Raw genomic sequence first — 26,173 nt, forward strand, 5'->3', positions numbered from 1 at the left:
TGGAGTCGCGGAACTGACTGGGGTTGGAGGCAGCAAGTGTCACTGTAGCCCAGGAAGCAAATGGGAGTGATTCTGGAATGACCTTTATTGGCTCAGCAGATTCCCCAATAAATCTAGCCGGGATTCCTTGAAGTCCCGCTGTGGTCAGGCTACAGTCAGCCCTGGAAACTTGAGAGGCTCAGTTAACCTGGTGAAATGAAGAGAAGCTTCTGTGGGTGGGGTGGGTAGGAGGCGGGGGGATGCTTGAGGCTTGTTACTCTGTGTATAGCCAAGATACTTTTGAGTAATTTAAAAACAAAATACCAGGCCACTGATTCTAGTTAAGTGTGTGAGTGGACCGTGGAGCCTCGCCTCCTCTCTCGGCTGAGTGCGTCCGCAGTGGCATCTCTTCTGGCCCAGAGTAGTGCCAGGCAGGGTGCAGTGGTTCCGGGTCAGGCAAGGTGAGGAGACTGCTCCTCTAGGAATATCTCGGGGTGAAAATTGGGAAAAACAAAGCGGGACAGAGGAGAAAGCTTGGAAAGAAGTAGCATTTGGGGAAGTTCCTCTGGATTTTATTACTCTATGATGATAATGTTTTTCTCCTGTGTCTTCTGTTTAATAATATATTGTCTAAACAGAGCTTTTAAAGGTTTTCTGTGAAGATAAGACTGGCTGATTTTTAAAAATTGTTGTTCCTTCAGGTTGGTGAAACAGAAACCCGGCTGGAATGTTTGCTAAACAATAACAAGAACTCAGATTTCTGCGCTCCTCTAACTTCCTTTGACTGGAATGAGGTGGATCCTTATCTGTTGGGTAAGGGAGCGAGGGGGTGTGCATATTCCTTTTTGAAGAAGCAGAGATGCATTTCCTCAGATAAAACACTGGGTCTGTGGTCCATGGGTCAGCCTAGAATGGGCCAGAGGGAAAAGAGGCCAAATAGGGAATGTAGTTATTAATTCCTCGTATGGATCTGAGCTTCCCGTGTGTGTATATCTTGTCTCTCCAGTCAGCAGAGTCTGAGGTCCTGGGGTTGGGATTGAATACTTGACTCTTGTTGTCTTGTCCTCTTGTGGCATGTCGTCTCCTGGGTTACATAGAGCAGTAGACACAAGGGGGGAAGCCTCACTCCTGTCAGCCACTGACTTGCACTGGTTGTTTCCAGGTACCTCCAGCATTGATACGACTTGTACCATCTGGGGGCTGGAGACAGGGCAGGTGTTGGGGCGAGTGAATCTTGTGTCTGGTCATGTGAAGACCCAACTGATCGCGCATGACAAGGAGGTAATGATGCTGTTCTCTTTCTGCTTTCCTCAGCTGCTTTCTGTGCCTTCAGTGCGAGGTCAGACCACCCTCTCACTGTTGTGCACAGTATGTGGAAAATCATAACGCCGATGTCGTGTTGAAACTGAAAATGGTAATGTGTCAAAATAGCGAAAAACAACACTGTTGTAAACTAACGTGTTTTTTTGGCTGACACAAGCGACCTAATCTACATATATAGTTTTTGTGCCAGAGATTGCTGTTTTGTAATAGTGAACTCTCTTAGTGGACCTGATGGGATTAAAAACACTTATCTTGAAATATATTTACTTTTTGGAGGGGAGGGAAGTGGGGGAAACCAGGAAGAGGGAAAATTTCTTGGCAGACAAACCTAAATCATCGTTTTTTTCTCTCAACTTGTTTTATGAAATTCTAGTATGTTCCTTAATACTCTCAATACAGTCTGGAATGGAATATGGTTTATTTTCATGGTGATGTTTCTCCTGTGTTGGTTGGAAAAGCCGAGGAGAGCTATTTGTGATTGTGTTTTGATCAAAGCATTCTTCTGAGGAGAGCTTTTGGAAACTGGTCATAAATTTTTTTTCTCCCAGAGCACTGCGTGTTTCTTGTACTCTGATTTCCTGTGGGTCAGGTTTCTTTCTCTTTCCTCCCTTACCCTGCTCGGTAAGGGGCATTAGTACAGATAAAAGGAATGCCTTGACCTCAGGTCAGACATTTGAGGTCCTCAGAATGGGAAGATGGCGACCAGGTTATCCCTCTTAGAAAGGGATTGGTCTTTGGCTTTCTGTGCTCCTCAGGGTAAGCTCTGTTACAAGATTGCTCAACTTAGCTGCTGCTAAGCCAAGGGGCAAAGGAAGAGTTTGTCTGACCGAGAGAACCAGTAAGGAACTTCTGGAAACCCTCTTGACATCAAGTGGAACAGGTTGCTACATTTTAGTTCTGTGACAACCTCGTTTGCTCTTCTCTGTCAGGGTTCAACCCAGAAGACTACAACTACTCTAAATATTTAAACTTGAGATTTAACCTAGGGCATTGCTCACACAGATGATGGTGAAGCTGGGAAGCCATACTGGCAACAGTGAGGTCATGTGGAGAATAGGAACAGGAAGCTGCTGCTGCCTGTAGGTCAGAGGGGCAAAGGGAGGAGACAGCGTTCCTGGAGCCCAGGGGCTGGGTCTCCCCAGCAAAAGCTACAACCACGGAGGGGACACAGCCATTGGCAAAGACACTTGAGGGTACAGAGAGAGGGAATGAGAAATACCTTAGCTTCTCCCTAGGGCAAGGTCCAGGGATGGATCTTAATGGCAGACGGGCCCTGGGCCAGCACCCTGGCCTTGAAGAAATAGACCTGGGAGGGTGGCTCTCAGAGACACAGTGACACCTGCTAGACCTTTGCTCTTCCTCAGTCCACGTCTCTGTCAAAGTGGAGACTTGTTTGGAGGCTCTTTCTTGTTGCTGCCTGCCAGAGGGCTGGGTGTGGAGGAGGGAAATATATATCCAGGAGTTGTCACCTTCCCTTGGTTTAGGAGGAAATGCCCAGATGGAGCACAGAGGAAGGAGCTGAGAGAGCTTGACATACTCAGCCACATTGCCTGTGGCATCTAAGCACTTAGCAGTGCAGCCATGGTGTCCCTGTCCCTGGGAGTTCTTGGCAGCCAGCCCGTGGGCAACACGTCTTGTAAATATACCCATGCCCTAACATGGCTAGACGGTGCTGGATGGAGCTGTGATCTGTCAGGCCTCTTTGTGATGACTGGCCCAGTTCGCTTTTGAACCACTCTTAGTTCCAACCATAGAAAGAGAAGCGTGATTTCATAGTCAGCCAGAGGAAAAGGAATTTATGAGGTCACATAATAATGGATGTTCCTTTGGCAATGTCCATTAGTAGGCAGAACCTCAAGAAGGCTAGAGTCCCGGTATTTGGTGAGAGATGCCACTGTGTCTCCTCAGAAGTCAGCTGTCACTACTGTCACTAACTTTGACCCCAGGAGATCCTTGGCACTGGTTTTTCAGTTTTTCTCTCTCTCCGCTCTGGCTCTGGCTTTGTCCGTCTCTCTTCATCCTTTTCTTTCTCTGAAGCTCTTTGTTGCCCTCTGCCTCTGTTTTCTCATAGATACTAGTGTGCAATGTTTGCAGGAGGTAATAAATGCAGAAAACAATGATTCAAAACCTAAATTGACTCACTTCTGAATACAAACTAACTGGGAGAAGAAATAGAGCATTCCTAGGACAAGATAGTGATCCCGATCCTCTTTGTGAAGAAAGGAACCCCTGAGGGTCCCATGATTTGAAACTGTTCTTCCTTCTTTCTTGAAAATGAGTCTCAGGTCCAGGTTTCCCAGCAGAACCCACGTGGCTGCTAGTAAGCGCCACAGGAGGGCTGCCTCCACCTCTCAAATCCGTGGCCTTAATGTGGGCATGGGTCAGTCTCTGATCACACACAAACGAAAGCCATCCCGGCCCAGGAAACAAACGCCTGGATTTTGTAGTGTGGCGGAGGACAGCCGGTGGCTGACAGCATACAGACACTTGGCTCCGCCCTCTGCTCTGCGGCTCAGCAGGGTTTCTGCTCTTTGTCTCATCACAAAGGCTGGAGGAAACAGACTCAGAAAGCAGGAATGCAGGAGGAAGCCAGCCAGTTTGCTTAGTAGAAAGTCATGGAGGTTAGAGGTCTCAGGCGCCAGAACGCACAGATACTGTTTGGCTGTCTTGACCTTCTTCTGTGTCATGAGCGGGGTATAGGGGAACTAGGGATGATAGAGTTCTCTGGTACAGGAAAAGAAGGTCCCGGATCTGAATCTGATTGAAGCTTCTTATTCACCAACAGGTCTATGATATTGCATTTAGTCGGGCTGGGGGTGGCCGGGACATGTTTGCCTCTGTGGGCGCTGATGGCTCGGTGCGGATGTTTGACCTTCGTCATCTAGAACACAGCACCATCATTTACGAAGACCCACAGCATCACCCACTGCTTCGCCTCTGCTGGAACAAGCAGGACCCTAACTACCTGGCCACCATGGCCATGGATGGAATGGAGGTGAGTAGCCTGCTCCAGGCTGCCCACGGCATGGCCGCCTGTCTGTGGCACCAGTGAGGGCAGCCAGAAGAGTGGTTCTTGGCCGGTGGCAGTTTCCTCTTTGGGGGAGTTTTAAAGACGTCAAGACATTTTGGGTTGCCGCGACTCGGGGGCAGGTGGCAGTGCAGCTGGTATCTGGTGGGCGAAGGCCAGCGGTCCTACTAAACATCCCGCACACAGGAGTCCCCCCGCCCCGCTCAAGAGTGATCAGACCCAGAATGTCAGCAGCGCTGGGACTGAGTAAGCCTGGTCTAAAACAAGGACTGTGTGTTAAGAACTTTTTAAAGCTTGGAGCACTGGCGTTGGAGCCAAGAAAAGCAGTGTCTAGAAAGCAAACCAAATCATATGTGCTTATGGTGCTGAGTGAAGAAGCAGGCACTTTTCCTCTTTGGTGGTCTGGACAGATTCTTCCAGCTTTAGCAAACAGACATAGAAATGACAACTCTTCGTGGCCTGTTTCTTAATAAAAGCAATGAAGTGTGGGTGGAGATGAAGCAGTGATTAACTTTTGGGGAAGCTGGTACCTCAGACTTCTTACATTTCAAATTCTGCTTTGGGGACTGTGGGGTGAGGCCTCTCATTCTGTCCACTGAGCATGCGCGGAATTCTTAGTACAGTAACCAAACAGGACCTGCCCCTATTATCCAAACTCATGTTACCTACTCCTACTTCTCCCCTTCCTTATCAGTCTAAACGCCCTACATTGCTTAAGACATAGACTACAAACTGCCTGTGTCTTTGCTTTTAGTCTTATCTTTTTCCTCAATCCTATAGCTGCTTTTGGGCCCAAGACCCTCTGCCTCTAATGGTCTTAAATCCACAAATGAACACGTTATGCTTTAGAATTATGTTTTCCTTATGTAATGTCTTGTTTGTTTTCCTGTTACACCCTGAAGTTCCTGAGCGGTTCACTTGTTATTTCTGCAGGTAGTGATTCTGGATGTCCGAGTCCCCTGCACACCTGTCGCCAGGTTGAACAACCACCGAGCATGTGTCAACGGCATCGCTTGGGCCCCACACTCATCCTGCCACATCTGTACCGCAGGTAATCATGGTGGCGGGGTGTGGGGACAAGCCACAGGGAGGGCGAGGGGAGGAGGTCTCCCTCTTGTCTCCTTAGAACTGTAATCTTTGCTATTTCCAAAGGGTGGTTTGAGAGATTTAGCAAAGTAGCTCAACAGAGAGACTCCCTCCACTTGTGAAATTGGAGTAGTCCACATTTCCAGAACATCCTGTACCCTCAGTGGTAACAGAGCTCCTGCCCTGTACTGTTTCCATCATATATCAGTTGTAGGCTGTGCCTCCCTGAAATCCAGGTTGGCCCAGAGGACTCAGATCAGGACTGTGGAGAAGGGGTGCAGTATCTCTTAGATGGAATCGGATGTTTGGGAATGGCCAAAGTTGGCACTCCTGGGGAGACAGAGCTGCCTTGCAATAGGCTTTGGAAGTGTTGAAGGCCCTATGTGGCTTGATCAGTGGGGTTAGAGTTATAGTCCACACCTTACCATTTGCCAGACGGAAAAGAGTACCCCTTAAAAATATCCTGTCAGTATGCTTTTATTCCAGGAATAATGTAAGTCTGTTATTAAAAATTAAAATAGCCTGGGTGGCTCAGTGGGTTAAGCCTCTGCCTTCGGCTCAGGTCATGATCCCAGGGTCCTGGGATTGAGCCCCACGTTGGGCTCTCTGCTCAGCGGGAAGCCTGCTTCCCCCACTCTCTCTGCCTGCTGCTCCACTTACTTGTGATCTCTCTCTCTGTCAAATAAATAAATAAAATCTTTTAAAAAGTTAAAATAATACTGAGGTATATAAAATAGGAAAGTGAAAGTCATCTTTTCTCCTTCCTGTCCTATGTCCACCTCAGTCCCACTCTCCATTGGTGACCTCTGACAACAGCGTGTCTCCTTCGAGACCTTTTTATGTGGGTACATGCCTCCACATACCCCACCCAATACGAATGTCTGCCCCTTTTTTATACAGACAGAATTCCACTCTCATCCCATGATGTTTTGCTTCTTATCTTTTTCATTTTTGGTACCTTGGGTTTCTTTCTAACATGCTTTCTCCTTTCCTCACTCATAAGTAACATCCTCATTTCCTTGCTCATTATGAAGCTAGAGGAGCAGAGTAGTTTGGTGGTTTTGCACTATTTTCGTATTCATTTGAAAGGAATGAACCTTTTCCTGTTTTTGGCCCTCTCCCCATGCCGGTATGTCACTGAGGAGCAGTTAGGGGCCTTCTGCCTTCCTCTGCACCTCAAGTTGTGGGCTGACTCCTTCATGATTGCCTTCTTTTTTCCCAGGGGTGTTGCTAGGGAAGGGTGGGAGAAGGAAGAAAAAAACGGTATTGTCCTTGTTCCTGAAGAATGGTACCAGTGCCCCCCAGTAGAAGTTTGTCTTCTGCTCCTGGTGGCTTCCTTTGCTCTGCTCGCCGCTGTGTGTGTTGTACCTGTCCAGAGTCCCTTCAGCTGAAGGAGCTGTGGCTGGAGAACGTGCTTGGTTGAGAGGGGCGCTGAGGAGAAGGAACTTAGTGCTGTAGATGGACTGAGCATTGCAAACAGCTCCCCAGAGCCCCTGACACAGATTGTCCCTAGGAAGGGCATCTTGTACCTCGCCTGGGTTATATGGCCATGGCACGAGGCTAGTGTTGCCCACGTGAGCATGGCCTGTTAGGCTCCTCAGATCTCCTGTGTATCAGAGACAGATTTTCACATCAGGATGGGCTGATGGGATCAGGGGACACTGTGGTATTGAAGGTCGTTGCCTTTTTATTTTTCTTCCCTTAAGTCTAAGGATTTACTGTTTGTTTGTTTGTTTTAAAGATTTATTTATTTATTTATTTGACAGACAGAGATCACAGGTAGGCAGAGAGGCAGGCAGAGAGAGGGAGGGGGAAGCAGGCTTCCCACTGAGCAGAGAGCCCGACATGGGGCTCGATCCCAGGACCCTGAGACCATGACCTGAGCCGAAGGCAGAGGCTTAACCCACTGAGCCACCCAGGCACCTCAGGACTTACTGTTTTGATTATAAAAGTGAATGACCACATTACAGATCACTTACCAACTGGTAAAAAGTAAACATAGCTCCTAACTATGCCATCCTCATAGTACCACTGTTCTCATTTGGATATATTTTCTTCCAGTCCTTTTTCATGTGCTTAAGCATTTTTTTGAGGTGGTTACCTTCTTTCTGGTACTTCTCAGGGTGAAGAAGGTAGCTTTTCTAGGGAAAATTGTTTTTAAGAGCACATGTCCACTCAGCATGTCACCTCATCTATGTAACACCTCATCAAAGTATAGAAGTTCATGATATGGGGTAAAAATCCCATTAAGCTGAATCATCAGAGAGGGATCTTTAATCACTCAGGTACTTTAAGTGGCTGCAGATGACATGTTTGGGGATAATTTTTATATCCCCTGGTCCTTTCCTGCCCCAGGTGAGAGGTGCCCGTCTGGGTCCCATTCTGCCATCCTCACTCTGCCACAGTGACTGGAGCCCTGGGACACATCAGAGACCTTGCTCTGAGTCTTGGCTCTGCTATGCTCTGGCTGCATAGCTCCATGGCTTGGGGCAAGTGCCTGAACATTTTTGAGTCTCGATTTCTTCATCTATAAAACAGGGGCTTGAAATAAAACCTCCCTCGCTGGGATCTTGGTGAGCAAGTGCTTTGTAAACTGTGATCCCTCCGCCCACCCCGAATGTGGGGACCGATTTCCTCCTTGCCTGAGTTGTGACCTTGCTGCTGGCTTTCTCTGTCACTAGCGGATGATCACCAGGCTCTCATCTGGGACATCCAGCAAATGCCCCGGGCCATTGAGGACCCGATCCTGGCCTACACAGCTGAAGGAGAGATCAACAACGTGCAGTGGGCATCGACTCAGCCTGACTGGATTGCCATCTGCTACAACAACTGCCTGGAGATACTCAGAGTGTAGCGTTGGCAGCGCCTTGCCCACGAGGCGGGGGCTTGTGTGTTTCCTGCCTCTGCCCCATCCCCAAAGTAAGAAGAAACGTGTTTCTGGTGGCCAGTATGTCTCTCATTGCTTTGCACCACTGTTACCAGAAGCTGCTCTAGGAGTTCCTGGCCGGTCATCCCCTCGCTGTCTGTGCCAGACTCAGTGCTGTGTGGCGACTCCTCAGCCCAGCTGAGTTTCAAGATTTTCTCTTCTTTTCTCTTCTCCTTTGGTTCCTCCATTAAAATTTTCTGTATATTTGTTTGTCAGCTGTTGCGTTAATAAGCATTGCAGGCCTTGGCTGTGTTTGTATTCATCTGCCCCAGATGTCTCTTACCTGTCTGCTGCCCGAGGCGGCGCTCTGTGTCTGCGTCATGTTAGCACTTAAGTGGGAACAGATACCGGTTTGGAGTTGTCTTTCTTCCTGTTATCAGTGTCTTTAACAAATTTCGACTTTGTATATTTTTTACCTATCAGGCTAATTTTTTTACAAAAAGAATTTTACTCTTCCTGGTTTCTACCTTTGTTTCATAGTCCACCCCATTAGCACTTCCTCTCTTCCCTCAGTGCCCGGATCTAGCGCTGGGCCCTTGACCCCATGAGCAGTTTGCCTTCTTGAATCACTGCCTGAGTGCAACGTGGCTGAGCAGGGGCCCCAAACCACCTCGGTGCTCTGAAGTCGGCCAGTTCTCTCACTTTTTCTGAGCCCGGCTCTTCTCAAGGGCATTCTGGGCTCCCAAACAGACATGTGAAGCCTTCTCTTCCTCAAGTACCTCTGTCTGACACCCCCCCCCCCCACCCCGGGACCTGCTGGCAATGTGTTAGAGCCCAGAGAGACAGCATGTCTGGCTTGAAGGGAATGGTTTCAGAAAAGCTGAGCTTAGAATGCATTTCCAGGACATAGTTTCTGAGCCTGATGTAAGTCCCAGGCCATTTTCTTTCATGTCTTGAGTGATAGGCAAGCACAGTCTATAAGCTGAACTTTGGTATCTCTGGTTGGTTGGTTTACTGTGACTGATGGTTGGCCACTCTTTGAGTGAGAGGGTCCTGCTTCAGAGGCACATAGTCTGTGCCTCTAATCCTGAACAAGATCTCCTTTAGAGCACAGAGGACTGTCAGCTCCTGGAAGGAGTGGACTAATGGGCTGTGATAATCCCAGGCCATCGAGTAAATAGGTAGCTGTGGGGCCAGCCAGTTAATGTGCATCTGTCAACCCTCCTGCCCCCCCCCCCCCCAGTCACTCCATCCCCCCGCCATTAGGTACTGAGCAGTATTGGACTTGCAGGCTGCAGTCTGTTTCCGTTGCGTGTATGAGTTTCATGGAGGGGGCTTGTGTGTGATTCTGGCGCTGGATGAGTCTTTGGGCAGGCAGGGTTTGGGACATGCTCAGTCTTGGGGGCCTTTGGTCTAGCGTGTTCTGCCATAGGTTTTTGAGCCCCTCTGAGTTGTGCAGTGTTGAGTAGGGCAGTAGCAGACCTTAAGGCTGGTGGTTTTATCTACTTGTGTTCTCACCTGCTCTTGAGAAACAAAACAGTTCTGTTCGTCTGGGCCTTTAAACTCTTATGGTTGAGTCTCCTTTTCCAGAGCAGATGTATTTTTGTCTCCAAAGTCCCAGCTCTTTGCTTTACTACACAGGCGCTTGTCCAAAGAAAAAGACTCTTTCTTCATGTCTTTCTCCTTCTACTTTTTTACTTTCTTATTCCAATTTTGAGGCTCTTTAGCTGGCCCTCCACTTGAGGTTGACTTTGCTGCATTTACTACCAGATTTGCACTGTGTCATTCAGTGGTATAAAGTGAGCAGTTCTTGGTCAGAGCTCTCCTTTGCTTGTAATTGTATTTGCTGGTTCTAGGGTCCCTCTCCTAAGGGTAGCAAGTCTAAGTTGATGGTAGCTTGCTCTAGGAGGCCATCGGGTCCTTCCCCTGGAAGAGGGTCTGAGATGGAGGTCAGACTGGTAGGAGGGGCTGGTCCTCCTGGGGCAGCGTTTAACCGCACTGAGTTCTATGTTCAGATTCCTTTCCTGATCCGCACTTAAGCATGGGCTGCATGGTGAGAAGATTTGTCAACTGGAACTGGAAAACAATCGGGAAATAATGAGTCCGTAGTAACTAGAATATATTTGCATAAAGTTGCTATTACTCTGGAAACCAACAACTTTTGGTGGGTTTTTTCCCTTGCCCTGTGGGCTCCCAGACCTTTCTTCCCTCCCTAGGTCCTGCAGTGTGGTCCTCCTCCTCCTGGCATCCACCTGGGGCCCAGGTGAGACTCCCCAGTCTCCCTGCGCAAACACACACACACACACACACACACACACTCACTCACTCACTCACTCACTCACAGTTGCAGAGATGCCAGTGTTTTGAAGTCCCAGCTCTCTTACCCTCCCTCCATTTATACCATAGGCCAGGTGGCCTCATGGCTGAGGAGGGGATTTCTGTAGTCTCAAGACTGAGAAAGCCTCTTAGCTAGGGATGCTCCGGGAAGCAGAGATCTGTTGTTGTTTCAAAAGCAAGTGTCTGTTGGTGGCCCTTCCATGTGCTCCTGTGGCCCCCTCTACCCCCCGCCTCCATGGGGCCAAAGCTGCCTCTGTTTTCCTTGTCCGCTCTGAGGGGACCGAGAGGTGCTGAATAAATTTGGCTTCAGGTTCCACATCAGGGAGTTGGTGAATGGATATAAGTCATTCAGGGGCTTGAGTATTTATACCCAGAAGAGTTGGAACCCTCTCCTTCTAGGGAGGAATGGAGCTGTCAGTCAAGGACTTGAAGAGGGAAGATACTTGATCACTTGGTGAGAATTTCCTACCAGAATCAGGATCAGCTCTCAACCAGTTAATATTGGGGGTGGGGGGCGCAGAAAGAGTTGAGAGTCCTACAAGGTTTTGATGATGGTTTTGGCTGAAATTTTCAGAGGAGATTTAAGATGAGGGAGAAAATCTGTGGTAACTGTTTCTTTAGATCAAGGGAAAAGATATTACAGGACATGAAAGGTCTGGGGTAGCCATGGAATGAAGCTGTGCCCTCAGCCCATGTTGGCCTTTTGGGAACTTTTGTCAGATAATCTGTGGCACTGTCTAATTGTGGGGACAGGATGCCAGCTCGGGCAGAAGAGACCCTTCCTGCAGCACTGAGCCATGGGTGATGTTGGTGGCAACAATCCGCAGGTGTTGGCAGTCCCATGGCCATTCCTGATCATGGCTGTCCTTGGTTGTAGGCTTGTACAGAGCAGAGGAAGCAGAGGTGGTACACAGTCCTGCCGATTTTCCTCCCTTCCCTTTTCTTTTTCTTCCTCTGGCCTTGCCCCCATAGAACTTTCTCCCTGCTGCAGCCTGGGCCTCAAGTCTGAGGTGGTAAGAACAGTTGGGGGCTTACAGGGTTTACCACACGGCAGGGGCCTCCCCCAGTTTGAGAATGTGGCAGCTTCTTTGCCTGCCTGGGTTGGAGTAAGGGAGACCATTCAAGTAGACGCCTCTCTCAAAGTAGACACTTCCCTTTACTCCCTGCACTCCAGGATGAGGAAGGAAGGTCATGCCTGGCACTTAAGTTGGGATTTCCCAGGGAGAAGAGCTGAGCTGAGCGTCACTGCGAGCCCTGGAGAAAGAAGGCTCTCTGTACCGGCTGGGCCAGCCGCCCACAGTGTCTCCTGTTGCAGAGCCTTGCCCGCCTTTCCTACATACCCTCTTCTCCCACCGTTGTCATTGCCACTGGCTCTCAGGGTCAAAGGTGTGACTATACAGTGTGGGCCCGGTCCTCTCAGGCTACTTCGTGGATATTATTTTTTAAGTCTGGAAACATGCGGGTGCCTTCCCAAAGAGGCTTGGACTGGTGTAAAACCAGAAACAAATAAGCTAGTGAAAGTATGAACTCAAGAAGAAGGATGTTTGCAGTCTGTGTAACAGCTAGAAAACTTACAAGGACCCACCTTTAGGGCAACCCATTGGCTATGGACTCGTGGTGTCTGCTGTTGAAGAGAAACGCTCTCGCCTGGGGTTGGTTGTGGTAACCCGGTGTGCAACGAGACTTGTTGAGCTAAAGCTTTGACTTGGCTTAAGTTGAGTATGGATTACTTGCTTTGGTTCCTGTGTATTTTATGACCCTGTCAGTGACCTTCCCCGCCTTCTTCCCCGAGTGTGAACTTGTAGCATGATTGTACAAACCTCTGTGTAGGAAATGGAGATTCCTTGTTCTCTGAGATGTTAAGCTCTAGCCAATCAATTTCTGTCTCCTCTAGCCTAGTACGTCTGACCTTCATTTCTTGTTATATATTTAAACTTTTCCTCTATACTCTAGCTTTTGTGACCTCCCATGGTCAGGTGGAGAGGAAGCTGTCCCCTTGCAGAACTGTACTATCCCATTTTTCTTTTTATGATATTATTATCACAGGACTGATTGTACACAGGGTTCATAATAAAATGTTAACACTGTGCTGTGAGACCACAATGGTAAATCTCCATTGAAGGCAATTCCAAAGGCACCTGAAAGTGGAGTGTTACATCTATGACTTTATTTCTTGCTTCCTGAGTATATTAAACCTAATTTTCACCCTTTCATTCTGTTTCAGCCTCCTGTATAAGAAGTACCGTATTTTCTGCCCATCACACTTTGTAATAAAACTTGAACATGTATAGATTGACTGAATTTCTTCTTGTGATGAATTCAGTTCTTCCCATTCTGCCACTGTGGTCATGTTCCAGAGACACTGGCTGGGTGACGAGAGTCCTCCCCAGCACATCATATTATCTGACAGCCTGAGTCATTCCTCTTACTAAAACACAGAGCACCTACTCTGTGCAGGGGCTGTGACCCTCAAGTTGCTTGCAGTCTCCCAGATAAACAGTTCCTGGCAGTGTTGAAACTACGGGAGTGTTTAGGCTTACTGGTTGCCCTGAGGAGGAGGTGATCCCCTGTGTCTGGGTAGGAGCCAGAGGAGGTCAGGGGAAACTTCACAAGACAGAGGATGGTCAAACTGAATTTTGAAGGCTGAGTAGGAGTTCTCTGGGAATAGAGAAAGATATTGAAAGCAGAAGGAACATCCATGTACAACGTATAGAGGCAAAAAAGAATATGGCCATATTCAGAGAATTATAAGTTGATGTGGGGTTTTGAATGGGGACTCTCGCTAGAGAAGTAAGCAGAAGCCATATCAGGCAGAGTCTTTTGTACATTGCAGGAAGTTTAGACCTTACACCTGTATGAGATTTTGGAAAACTCACATAGAGGCAAGTCATGCTCAGAACTGCACTTCAGGAGCTAGTGAAGAAAATGCCCATGTAGGGGATGAAACAGGGAGTCCGTTCACCTACTGTAATAGGATGAGCGAAAGTAAAAGCCTGAACTAAAGCAGGAGTAGCAGGGGAAGAAAGGACAGGACATAACGGAAGAGATTTAAGAGGTGGGGTCATCAGGATGCAGTAAACTGCTGGCTCTGAAGGATGACAAATGATAATTCCAGACCCTGTGGGTTTGGACACCAGGTTCTGATGCCAGCTAGGGTTTCCAAGTCCAAGCCAGCTTCCTCAGCCTACACCCCAACATGGTAAGATGGAGGAGTGCCTGTCCCCACTGCTGTTCAGATGCTCCAAGTCCTGGTTGAATACTCCTTCTGTTTATTTTTATTTTCATTCTGGGTTCACATTAAATCATTTCAAGGGAAGAGAAGTAGGGTAAATTGTGATTGATTCCATGACCCAGTATTCGGCAAGTAACTGCCATCATGACAGAAGCACTGAGCTGGGGACGGCAGTGGGTCTGGGGAAAAGAAGTACGTACTCGAAGAGTTTATGGGGCTCCTGGCTGGCTCAGTAGAGCACATGACCCTAAATCTCGGGGCTGTGAGTTCAAGCCCCATGTTGGGCTGGAGCCTACTTAAAAAACAAAAAAACACTACTTCCAAGAGTTTAGACTCCATGGGACAAAATGAGCACCTGCTGGCTCTGTTAGAACTCTGTTAGAACTGTACTATACGGTCTGACGACACGGATGGGAAATAGGAGATTCCTGCTCTTTGGTTTTTAAGGGGTGCTCTGGGAGAGTCGTGCTGGCGGTATTCACCTTGCTAGCCTGGGCTAAGCTGCAGTAAAAAACCACCACACCTCAGAGACTGAACACAACAAAATGTTACTTGTTGCTTATATGAAGTCCTTTGGGGGTTGGTCAGCTACATCATCCAGAACTTGTGGCCTCCCAGGTTGCTTGGAAGGGGAAAATATGTTAGGAATAGTTCTGCCCATAGCTGCCAAATTTAGTCACGTGATTCCAACCTAACTTCAAGAACGTTTAAGAAAGGTAGTCTGCCTGTACGCCTAGGAAGAGGAAATAAAGTGGCGAGTAAATAGTTCTGTTTGTGCCCCACCAAAAAATTAGCAGCCAAGGCTCATTGTAAATGATTTCAGTGATCCTGAAAACCAGGCTCTAGCAACGGTTCAGTCATCTGTGCTTTTATCTTGACACAGTATTAGCTCAAACTGAGAAAGTAAAATTCTGCTCTGCTGTTCATCACAGATAAATAGATACATAAAACAAGCTGCAGAGTTAACAGGAAACAATATTCCTCACAAGCACACCTGCAACTTAAAATGTCATAAAAGTTCCCTTCTCTGAGTGACTGCTTTTTTTTTTTTTTAATGATTCACTGAGAAACTTTGTTCTCTAAAATCAGAGACTGTCAGAAAAGTTTGGTGTCTGAAATTCTGTCAATGAGAATGAGGACTTAACAGTCTTGCTTTTAGAGAGTCTAAGTCACTCTGACAGAGACGCAGCCTTGATTTCCAACCCAGGTATAAAACTTCAGAGCAGGTGCTTCAGAATCCCACATTCCCCATGGAGTTTTGTAGTTTACATGGAAACTGAACTCAGTCTGCTTTGCAGTCCAGAGCTGATGCTGACACAGCTTCTGTGTTCTGTTGAAACTATTGAACTCTATTCCATTGAAATTTCACCTAACCTCCACCTTTCTCCACAATACTGTAATAATTGTCTTTTCCTGTGTTTGGTGAGACACCTCACCATCCCTCCGGTGTGGAGTTTTTCTTGTTGCACTGAGTCCGGAGCTGACCTGGTTGAACTATAGGTTTGCCCTGATAGACTTAGGCTGGTTAGACTAGGGCAATCTCAGACTTTACTTTGGCCTTCATGCTTATTTGTGATTCCCTTAATTTGCCTTTTGCTATTCAAAAGGACATACTAAACTATTTTTAAATGACAAAAAAATACTATACATGCATAGCTAGTAAGCACATGAAAACATCTTAGACATCATTAGTCATGAGAGAAATACGAATCAAAACCACAGTGAGTTACCACTTTATACTCACTAGGGTGACACCAGTTACAGTCAAAAAGATGAGTGTTGGCAAGGATGTGGAGAACAGTGGAAACCTCATACATTGCTGGTCGGAACATAAAATAATGCAACTGTTTTGGAAAACAGCCTGCCAGTTCCTCAAAAGGTTAAAAGGAGTCACTACAACAACTCATCAGTTCCACTCCTAGGTATATACCCAAGAGAAACAAAAACATGTCTATACAAAAACTTGTACATGAATGTTTGTGACAATATTATAATAGTCAAAAGGTGGAAACAACCCAAATGTCCATCAACTGATGAATGGATAAATAAAATGTAGATTCATACAATGGAATATTATTTGGCAATAAAAGAGGAATGAAGTACTGATACTTGCTACATCAGTGAACCCCAAAAACATGCTAAGTGAAAGAAGTCGGTCGCAAAGGGCCACATCTTACATGATTACTTATAGTATGTGAAATGTCCAGAATAGGCAAACCCATAAAGGAGGAAGTAAAATTTCTACCTAGGACTGAGAAAATTGAGGGGGAATGGGAAATGACTGCTAATGGATACAGGGTTTCTTTTTGGGGTGACTAAAATGTAAAACTGATTATAGTGATGGTAACACAAGTCTGAATACATATCCTAAAAGCCATTATACACTTTAGATTGGTGATGTATGACCTGTGAATTATTTCAATAAAGCTGTTATTAAAAAAAAAAAAAGAACAATGCTGGACACGAGGTCCTGTCCTGCTCTCAAAGAATTTAATACTGTGGTGAAGACAAACATTTTTAGATTAAAAAGTGCTAAGGTACAGGCGAGTATGAAGGGTCATGCGAGCACGAAGTAGGGCATCTGCGCCCAACTGGAAAATTAGGGCATGTTTTCCTTTGGTGGAAAATCATGTCCGAACTGAATCTTGAAGGAAGAGCAAAATTTAGCCAGGTGAAGTGAAGTGGAACAAGGATCCGCGAAGACCCAGGTTTGCTCTGAATACAGGAACTGGAAAAGGTACCAGGAGCAATCTGTTTCTAATGTGGCAAAGTAGAAGGAGGAGAGTGCCGAGCCCACCACAAAGTAGCCTGGATAATAAGGAACAACAATAATAAATTCCCAAGCGAACTATTCGTTAAAGCTAAAAAATTTGAGTTGTACTCCAGAAGTCGCCCCCACCTCGGCCCCGGCTCAGCAGAGGCGCGAGACTGGAGCAAGTACCGTGCGGCGGAACGGATTTTTCGGGCGTTGGGGGCGCGTTTCTGGAACGGACCGGAGAAAGGAAGTGTGCTACATTATCTAACGCACCCGCTCCCGGCTTCCGCGGGTCTTGTATTGGGTCGTTCGGGTCCTGGCTCCCCCGCGCTGGCCTGAGCACTTCGGTCTCCGGAGACGAGTGGAGGCGGCCTCAAGCTCAGGAGCTGCCGGTTTCTGCCTCGGACGCCACGGGCTGATCTTAGCCGCTGCTCGTTGGCTGTTCTTGCTGACCTTGGTCCAGGGTCGGAGCCAATGGCAGCTTGGGCTGCCGTCAGCCTGAGCGGGGTCGCTGCCCGGTGCTTGCGGGGAGCGCTAGGCCCTGGGGTCCGGACGGCTCTTCCACCCACCCTCGCGGCTTCCCAGCCTGAGCCCACGGGCTGTACCAGCGCTCCGGGCAGGACGCTGCACCTCACCGCGGCGGTCCCCGCCGGGCACAACAAGTGGTCCAAAGTCCGGCATATCAAGGGTCCCAAGGACGCCGAAAAGAGTCGCATTTTCTCCAAGCTCTGTTTGAGCATCCGCCTGGCAGTTAAAGGTAAGTCACTCGCTGCTGCACTTTGTGCGCCCACAGCTAAACCAGGGGCCCACCCCTAACCTTGGTCCTCATATTCTTTTCTTTTCCTAATTCCCACCGTTGCCCACTTCATAAACGTTCAGGACACCTACCTGCATTGTATGCCTCCAGTCACCTTTCCAAATGCTGAGCATCTGCCTGCATGGCAGGGAGTTGCTCTTAGGACGATAATGGTAAAAGTGACTTCATTCTAGTGTATAGCGGGGTGCTTCATGGAAACAGACTCTAAGTAAGGTCTATGTGTTTCTTGCCTGAAGAGACAAGTCAAGCCCTCTAGTCCCATCTGGTTGTGGACCACAACGTAGATTGTGGAAGGGACGTTGAGTAAATCTGTTACTTGCCCAGTTTGCTTCATTAGGATTTCCTAAGACACATTTTCTTGGAAGGTAAGTTTGCAACCATGTCTTTTTCAACTGTGTAGCCACTGCAAGAAGACTTTTTTCTTTTTGTATTTAGTGTCAGATACCTGTAGGAGTGGAGAAAAAAGTCCTGTAAAAATCATGGACCTTGGGGTCAAGAAAACTTGGTTTCTGTCACTTACTAACTGTTGACGTTGAGCAAATGTCTTAACCTTGCAGAGTTTCAGTTTCCTTCTGTAAAACGGATAGTACCCACTGTATGGTCGTTTCTGGCACATAATAGGCATTCAGTAAATACTAATTTTCCCCTAGAGTTCATGCCTGAAATTTCTCTTGGCTTCCTTCTACATTCTTGATACCAAGTGAGATCAAGACTATTGAGTGTTATGTGCCCTGGTAATACAGAATAATGAGGTATAGCTCCTACTCTGAGAGACAGCTATGATTACCCGCTATCATATGAGCATTTCAATAATTACACACAAAATAGTAGAGTCAGAGCAAGGGGTATTAATAAGTCCAGGAAATGTTGGTACCACTTGCATCCCTCAACTCTTCGTCTGATGCAAAGTGGTGTTTGCTGAAACCTAGCAGAAAGATATCCATCCTTACAGAGTGAATTAGGAACTTCTTTTCTGGGGCGCCTGGGTAGCTCAGCAGGTTAAGCGGCTGCCTTCAGCTCAGGTCATGATCCCAGGGTCCTGGGATCGAGCCCTGCATCAGGCTCCCTGATGGCTCCCAGTGAGAGCCTGCTTCTCCCTCTTCCTCTGCCTGCTGCTCCCCCTACTTGTACGCTCTCTGTCAAATAAATAAGTAAAATCTTTTGGGGTGCCTGGGCGGCTCAGTCGTTAAACGTCTCCCTTCCTCTCAGGTCATGATTGTAGCGTCCTGGGATGGAGCTCTGCATCGGACTCCCTGCTTAGCGGGAAGCCTGCTTCTTCCTCTCCCACTCCACTCGCTTATGTTCTCTCTCTTACTATGTCTATCTCTGTCAAATAAATAAAATCTTTAAAAAATAAGTAAATTTTTTTTTAAATAAAAATTTTATTTATTTGAGTGACAGAGAGAAAGGGAGCATGAGCAAGGAGAGGGGCAGAGGGAAAAGCAGACTCCTCACTGATTGGGGAGCCCGACATGGGCCTCAATCCCTGGGCTCCGGATCATGTTCTGAACCGAAGGCAGATGCTTAACCGACTGAGCTACCCAGGTGCCCCAAGAGACTCTTAATGATAGAGAATAAACTGAGAGTTGATGGAAGGAGGTGGGTGGGAAATGGACTAGATGGATGATGGGTATTAAGGAGCACTAGGTGTTGTATGTAAATGATAAATCACTGAATTCTACTCCAGAAACCAATATTGCACTGTACGTCAACTACCTAAAATTTAAATTTTTAAAAATATAATAAAAATTTAGGGCACCTGCGTGGCTTATTTGGTTAAGTAGCTGTCTTTTGCTCAGGTCATGATCCCGGGGTCTTGGGATGGAGCCCTTCATCCGGCTTCCTGCTCACTGGGGAGCCTGCTTCTCCCTCTCCTTTTGCCTGCTGCTCCCTCTACTTGTGCTCTCTCTCACTCTGTCAAATAAATAAAATCTTTAAGAAAAACAGAACAAACTTCTTTTTCAAAATACTGCTCCAAATTCCATTTAAACTTTGAATAAATGTTCCAAATTAACTGAGAGCCAGGTGGTCACTTGCTACTCTATTGGGTGGGGGTGGGTAGAGCGGCAGAAATCCCTTCTTTCTCCCAGCTGTAATGAGATGTGTTCACTCACTCTTTCTATCTCAGAAGGAGGCCCCAACCCTGAGCACAACAGCAGTCTGGCCAGCATCTTAGAGGTGTGTCGCAGCAAGCACATGCCCAAGTCAACGATTGAGGCATCGCTGAAAATGGGGGTATGTCCTCAATTTGACTTCTTGTTATTGCTCACAGCCCCTCCAGGGCCCATGTCCGGAAGGCCGCCAAACACTCCTTAGATTATCAGAGAGACCGGTAGCATTGTGATTGATATCCTCAATGCAGAGCCTTCTGGTGGCTCTCTGACCTTGGACACAGGACTTGGGAGCACAGTCAGGAAGAGGATGAATAGACAGTGTACAGAACCAGACGGCTTAGGACTACTCAGCCGAAGTGTGAGGACGTGAGGTAGAAAGAAGGGGTACAATGTACAATGTGGGGAGTGTTCGATTGAGGAAGGGTGTGTTTTTCAGATATTTATGCCTTAAAGGAGAAGAGCCAGTAGAAAGGGAGACCGGGCATTAGAGATTGTGGGAGGGACAGAGTGTAGAGCCCAGGTATGGGAATTGTCTTTGAGCCCAGGTGAGAGGACACCTCTTTCTCTGGGACAGTAGAAGGATTTAACGAAGTGATAATCATCTTAATAGCTAGGAACTATTGAGTGCTTACTCTAGGCCATGCACTTTGGTAAGAACTTTGTATGCATTATCTTACTGAATCGTCAGAACAACTTCAAAACTTCCTCAAAAGTGGAAACTGAAACACAGAAAGATTAGGTGACCAAGTCACATGGAAAATGACAGACTTGATACCAGGCAGACTCTAGAACCTGTTTTCTAATCATTATACATGCGCCTCCACGTGGGCTGTGGTGCAGATAAAGTGGAAAGAGGATGTCCCCCCACCTGGTGGTCTTTTATTTCCTTTGTGAAAGAAGAAGGAATAAGTCGTCGTATGAGAGTTCCTGGAAAGGCAGCAAGGCAGGGTGTTGGGAGAGCGTGGTGGAGGTCAGATGTGTGGGCAAGGGATGAGTGGAGGCAGCATGGGAGGTCCGGTGAGACTGGTCACTAGACCTTCATTGAATTGTTTGAATTTTGTGGCCATACTGTTTTCAGTGGTTCTTATGATAGAGCCCAGGGTATTATTTCTTAAAGCGATACTCAGCACCTCAGAGGCAGGAGACTTCACAGGTGGGTCTCATGCGGGATGGGTGTAGGAGGATGAGTCTTGGTGGGAGTGTGGGGGGTGATGTGTGTGTTAGCTGTGGGATTCAGTTGGGACAGGGAGGAAATGAAACTAGGAGATGGCTAATTGATTGTTCGGGGACCAGAGAAACAGACTCCCTTCCCAGTAAGGGGTCACACTTGCAATTATCTCAAAATGGGTCCCAAAGGGTCACCTCTCAGAGGTAGGGGACAGCAATAAAGACTTGAGACCCTAAGCTGTACCCCAGAGTGCCCATCCCGTGGAGTCAGTATCCGTGTTCTGGGTTGGGATGCAAGAGGTAATTTGGAAACAGGAAAATATGCTCATGTTGTTTATTGCAGAAAACCAAGGATGTTTATTTGCTGTATGAGGGCCGAGGCCCTGGCGGCTCTTCTCTGCTCATTGAGGCATTATCTAACAGTGGCTCCAAGTGCTATTCAGACATCAGACGTATCCTGAACAAGAATGGGTAGGTGTACGTCTGGGGAGGTGGAAGGGTATGAAGCCTTAAGGTTCCAATTCTTTGCAAAGAAACTACAGTTGTTCCTGGTGGCATTTCAAGTTTTAAGCATACTTCATCCATAACAGAATCTAAGTGGGATCATTTCTTCTCCTTTAATTCATTCTGTACTAGGCAGGATCCAAAAGATTTGTCTATCAGGTGGAGAAGAGGCCCTTTGTCCCATTTTTTCCCATCTGTAGCCAGGTAATGTCCAGGTCTTAAAATGTATCACTAAGACTGGAATTTTAAATGATGAGCAACGTCTTTGCATCCACTAAACTGCAATCAGGGCAGAAGGAAGGGGATGGGGATATGTTTGGATTTTTCCCTTGCCCAGTGGTCGCTGCATACTCTCCTATACTTCGAAGGCTGGGTGGGAAACAGAGTAATTAGAATGCAGTGCTATGGGGGGGGGCTGAGTGTCTACAGGCATTCAGTCTAGTGTGTTTCCTTTCCTTTGAGGGGAATGATGGCTGATGGAGCTCGCCACTCTTTTGACAAAAAGGGGGTGATCGTGGTTGGAGTGGAGGACAGAGAGAAGAAAGCTGTGAACCTAGAGCGTGCCCTGGAGCTGGCTATTGAAGCAGGAGCTGAAGATGTCAAGGAAACTGAAGACGAAGAGGAAAAGAACATTTTTAAAGTGAGTATGAAGCCTTGGTGTTTGCTGGACTTTTGTCCTAATAGATGCGTTAAGGCATGCTTCTATTTCTTCTTTCTCGCACCCTGGGGTACAAGTGACAAAAAGAGTTCACATGTTGCATAAACATTTATTAAGTGAATACTACATGGGGCTTACTTTACTGAGGACTACAAGAAGCATTCAGAGCTCTGAAAACTGTAGCTCTGCTGGTAAGAACTTAAATACAGTGATTCACTATAGTAGTTCCATTCAGGTCACGTAAAACTCTGACTGCCTTTACTCTGCTGTCTCCTGGCCCCTCACCTCTTGACTTTCTTTTGTCCCTAGTTTATTTGTGATGCCTCTTCACTGCATCAAGTGAGGAAGAAGCTGGACTCCCTGGGCTTGTGTTCGGTGTCCTGTTCTTTAGAATTCATCCCCAATACAAAGGTGCAGCTGACTGACCCCGACCTGGAGCAGGCCGCCCTTCTCATCCAGGCTCTTGGCAACCATGAGGACGTGATCCAGGTCTATGACAACATTGAGTAACTACCTCTGTGTGCCCCCGGGGGCCTTTCTAGGCAACTGGCAGCTCATTCTGGAGCACACGCTTCTGCAGTGACTGAGACTGAAGCAGATTGGAGGCCTACCAGAGTAGGGGGCATAAAACCAAGACCTGTGTGGATACAGGAGTGGCCAAGGGAGTCAGTGCATCTCCGTGGGGCCTCTTTGTCAGTTCTGCTGGTGTCTCAGAGCCCTCCTGGCTGTAGGGAGGAGCCAGCCAGCTAATCAGACTCTGATCTTAGGAAGTTGTTCCTTGGAGGAACAGCAGGTACCCTGAGGGCCCTTTTACTAGAAACTGCTCTTAAATAATATAACTGATCTGGGTTGCTACACTCCTGTTGTGTGGCTTTTGTGTTTTCCTGGGTTTTTGTCCAGCTGTTGGGATGCTCTTGACTTCCTTTGAAGTCTATAGGTTTAGTTCTACTACTCCAGTCCCAGGCTTTTTTTTTTTGGACCAGAGAAATGTAGATCTTTATGGCACCACTTTACCCTAAGGCTGGTCTGGTGGCCTAAACCTGTCATTAATCATGCGTATAGTATTTACCAAAACCTGTGTACCAGGAACTATACTTAACCAGGAGCACAAGCTGTTTAGTTGGTGCCCTGTGTTAGATCCTACTCTTAAGACCCAGGACCTCAGAGGTCAGACACAGGACTGCTGTCTGCTGGAACTGCCTTAGGGCAGTGTGAGCTGCTGTGCATGCCTCCTTGTTCTCTTCTTGTGGCCTCCTTGCCCTCATTCTGCCAGAGAGCTTAAGGCTCTAACCCAGTGGGAAATCAAGTGCCAGTGATAAGGGACTCCCAGGCCCTGTTTCACCCAGGCCCCTGTGTGTTCTGAGATTGGTCAGAGCAGACCTCTCAGCAGAGCTACTTGGTCACCAGAATGCCTGCCCTAGCTCCTTTTCATCCCTGCTGCCAAATGCTGGGGCACTGGGAACTGGAGAGGAAACGAAAACAGAAGGAAGGGTGAAGGACTGAGTCAGAGCCTGGCCAGCTGGGAAAGAGGACCCTTTGTACCTTTGGCTCCTAAGTGTCAGTTTTGGGTTTTGAGAGACCAGGAGTGCTAGTCACCTGTGCAGAAGCCCATCAAGTATGTCAGGCCTGGAGTGGCTTTTTGATCCCCGTTATTCACCTACTTACAAGTTGTTTAAGCCAGTTCTGAGATCAGAGTAATTTTCCTAAAGGAGCTTCAGGTAAATGAAGAAAAGAACAAAAACCAATTGGCTGGCTATAAATAATAACTTCAGCTTCTAAAAAAACAGATTACTAATTCCATGATGACTTGAACAATTGGAGAGCAAAGGCTAAGGAAAGGGAAACCAATGAAATAACCCACGAAAATGCCAAAGCATATGCTCTTATACCTCATTACATCACATGATACCACCTGGCATTCTTTACTTTTTTCGTTTTGTTTTATTTTAAAGATTTATTTATTTGTGTGTGAGAGAGAGAGAGAGCAGGGAGAAGGGCAGAGGGAGAGAGAGAATCCCTAGAGGCTCCGCACTCAGCGCAGAGCCCAACACAGGGCTTGATCTCACCACCCTGAGATCATGACCTGAGCTGAAATCAAGAGTCGGATGTTTAACAAACTGAGCCACACAGGCATCCTACATTCTTTAGTTTCTAAAGGAGATAACTCATCTAGATATCTGATGAGCGCATCCTTAAAATAGTGCAATTTAAAGTGCTGCTTTGTAATTTTTAAGATACTTTTACATGTTATTTCTTTGATTTTCACAGCAAACCTATAAAATAATCAGGCCAAGTATTTTATGCACCAGTGGTCTGAGAGCAAGCAGGTTGAGAGTAGGTTTATTACTGTATCTTATATTGATAGACCTTGGTTTATAAAAATAGCTCTGTTTTGTAAATGTTGAATATAATTTGGAAGAATCTGATAATTTCTGATCTGAGAAATCTGGACCAGGAGAGCCTGCTCTGGAAGGGAACGTGACTATTCAGGTGAATAGTTTTCTAATCTAATAGATAGGATTTGTTTAAAAGGATTTTTGTGTAAGGGCTTTCCTACAGCAAGGCTTTGAATGGCACTGCACTGACCCCTGGTGGTGCCCTAGAGTCTTCCCTGCGGCTAATGTGGGAAAGGCAGAAATGGAACCTTATTTGGACCTGTTTGGCCTCTAAGTCTGCTAAAGAGACCCCTAGCTACATAGGTTAAATAGTTAAGTAACTATTTAACTGAATAATTAATTAGAGAGGATATGTGTTATTCTGCCACTAAAAATTATTTTCTAAAGAATATTTTATGTCAAAGAATGTTTACAATGTAATATTAAGTGGAAAACAAAGATGTAAAGCTATATGTATAGTATGGTCCAAATTTTAAAATATAATCATACTTTGATCTATGAACTTTTAAAAAAAGAAAAATCTCAAAACTGGTTATCTGTGGGTGGTGATGTCGTCACTGAGCTTTATTTTCTATAGCCATATATTTTATGAGTGGAAACATTAAAAAAAAAAGAAAACTAGTCACATTATTGTCCAGCTAGGGTGATAGCATGTGAGAGGCCGGGAATCAGGCATACCTTAACCTCCAAAGAATGAGATCTGGTCTTGGCTTGCCTTTGCCTTATCGTCCGTCATTGTCTTAGCAGACAAAATCATTCAATGCCTTGCAGCTGGCTTCGGCTCACTTTCAAGTGACCTTTCCATGGGATGGAAGTATTTGTGACAGATTCGGTCCATAGCCTTGCCTCTCACAAGAAGCGTTCACATGGTACATAGCTGCCTTCCCTCTGCCGGAGGCCTCAGCTGAATCGAACAGGAACCATGAAGACTCTGCTTTCAGTCCACAATGGAAATTCAGCTATGGCCTGAGTTACTCTTGGTTTTTTGTTTTGTTTTGTTTTACTCTCTGAAACTTACAGCACAACAGTCAATAAAACTTGACACTTGAAACCCCAACTTTAGACTTTGATTTGAATCCCTGGGGACTCCTCTGGAGCCATTCTGAAGAGGAAATAAATGAGCCAGTAATTCTGGCAAGAGGGAGTGATGATAGATACCAAACTCGTCTTGACCGGAACCACTTTCTCTCCTTATGCCCTCCTCAGACACTGAACACGATAATAGTTTTTGCTTTTTCTCTTTTTGTCTTTCTTTTAGCAATGTGAAAGGGGTAATAACTGTGGTTTTTGAATGAATAAGTGAACCTCAGATGGGGGATTCCCTACCCTGTTCCTTCTAAGCTATAACCACCGTTAATCCACTCTGTGTTATTCTACTCCTTGGAACCAGTCTGCTGGGGAATAGATTTCAACTCTGCCAATTGCCAGGAACCTTGGACAAGAACTTACCCTCCTTGCACCTATTTCTTCATCTATAGAAAGAGGACAATAGTACTATCTCATAGGGCTATTTTGAGAATTAAGTTAACAAATGTTAAGCACTTAAAACAGTGCCTGGCAATAGTAAGTGCTCAATAAATGTTGGCCTTCTCCCCCCAACTAGTATGAATGAACATTTTTAAAAAACTGAAATGTGATCACCCTCTACATTTCTGCTTTATAAGCTGTTTTTTGTTTTTTTTCACTTGACAATGTATCCTGGATGCTTCAGTGACCATTACTTACCTTTGCTCACTTGTAGAGTGTTCCCTAGGATAAATTTATAGAAGTGGAATTTCTAAATGAAAGCAATTTTTCCCTATTAGTTAGTGTCAATAATATATAAAATATCAATGTTTTAAAAATCTTCTCTGAGGTAGATATCATTCCTTAACAAATGCAGATAAAATAACTGGTTGAACTACTGATCTG

The 26,173-nt window shown here is 46.4% G+C and overlaps 2 protein-coding genes across 6 annotated transcripts in view; both read left to right on the plus strand.

Annotated features, from left to right (window-relative positions):
* DCAF7 (DDB1 and CUL4 associated factor 7) overlaps positions 1–12,920 on the plus strand; it is a 32,842-nt gene extending 19,922 nt beyond the window's left edge. The window contains exons 3-8 of one of the 2 annotated variants that reach the window (XR_006815940.1): positions 681–792; positions 1,142–1,260; positions 4,088–4,297; positions 5,264–5,381; positions 8,098–8,335; positions 12,844–12,920. Coding sequence is in view for 1 of the 2 variants with exons in the window: in XM_045985516.1 (XP_045841472.1) it covers positions 681–792; positions 1,142–1,260; positions 4,088–4,297; positions 5,264–5,381; positions 8,098–8,270 (732 nt within the window). In the remaining variant the exon portion in view is untranslated. Of the gene's footprint in view, positions 1–680; positions 793–1,141; positions 1,261–4,087; positions 4,298–5,263; positions 5,382–8,097 lie in introns of both variants that reach the window. The other variant, XM_045985516.1, reaches the window with a different exon arrangement.
* A 3,964-nt stretch (positions 12,921–16,884) lies between these two features.
* LOC123930194 (translational activator of cytochrome c oxidase 1) lies at positions 16,885–26,166 on the plus strand. Of its 4 annotated transcripts, none has more exons than XM_045986478.1 (5): positions 16,885–17,363; positions 19,552–19,658; positions 21,048–21,175; positions 21,671–21,848; positions 22,176–26,166. In XM_045986478.1, the coding sequence occupies exons 1-5, from the start codon at positions 17,081–17,083 to the stop codon at positions 22,374–22,376; spliced, it is 897 nt and encodes a 298-aa protein (XP_045842434.1). In that variant the 5' UTR covers positions 16,885–17,080; the 3' UTR covers positions 22,377–26,166. The 4 variants fall into 4 exon arrangements, with proteins under 4 accessions (XP_045842434.1, XP_045842436.1, XP_045842437.1 ...); XM_045986480.1 differs by having other exon boundaries at positions 25,010–26,166; XM_045986481.1 differs by having other exon boundaries at positions 25,034–26,166.
* The last annotated feature ends 7 nt before the right edge of the window (positions 26,167–26,173 follow it).

This window comes from Meles meles, chromosome 18, assembly GCF_922984935.1.
Source record: "Meles meles chromosome 18, mMelMel3.1 paternal haplotype, whole genome shotgun sequence".
NCBI classification, from domain to species: domain Eukaryota; kingdom Metazoa; phylum Chordata; class Mammalia; order Carnivora; family Mustelidae; genus Meles; species Meles meles.

Excerpts from the sequence above, each read along its gene's own strand:
- LOC123930194 (XM_045986478.1), top strand. The coding sequence starts at position 17,081 with ATGGCAGCTTGGGCTGCCGTCAGCCTGAGCGGGGTCGCTGCCCGGTGC. Across the intron at positions 19,659-21,047 it reads AGGCATCGCTGAAAATGGGG|AAAACCAAGGATGTTTATTT; the intron begins GTATGTCCTCAA and ends TGTTTATTGCAG. Across the intron at positions 21,849-22,175 it reads AGGAAAAGAACATTTTTAAA|TTTATTTGTGATGCCTCTTC; the intron begins GTGAGTATGAAG and ends TTTTGTCCCTAG.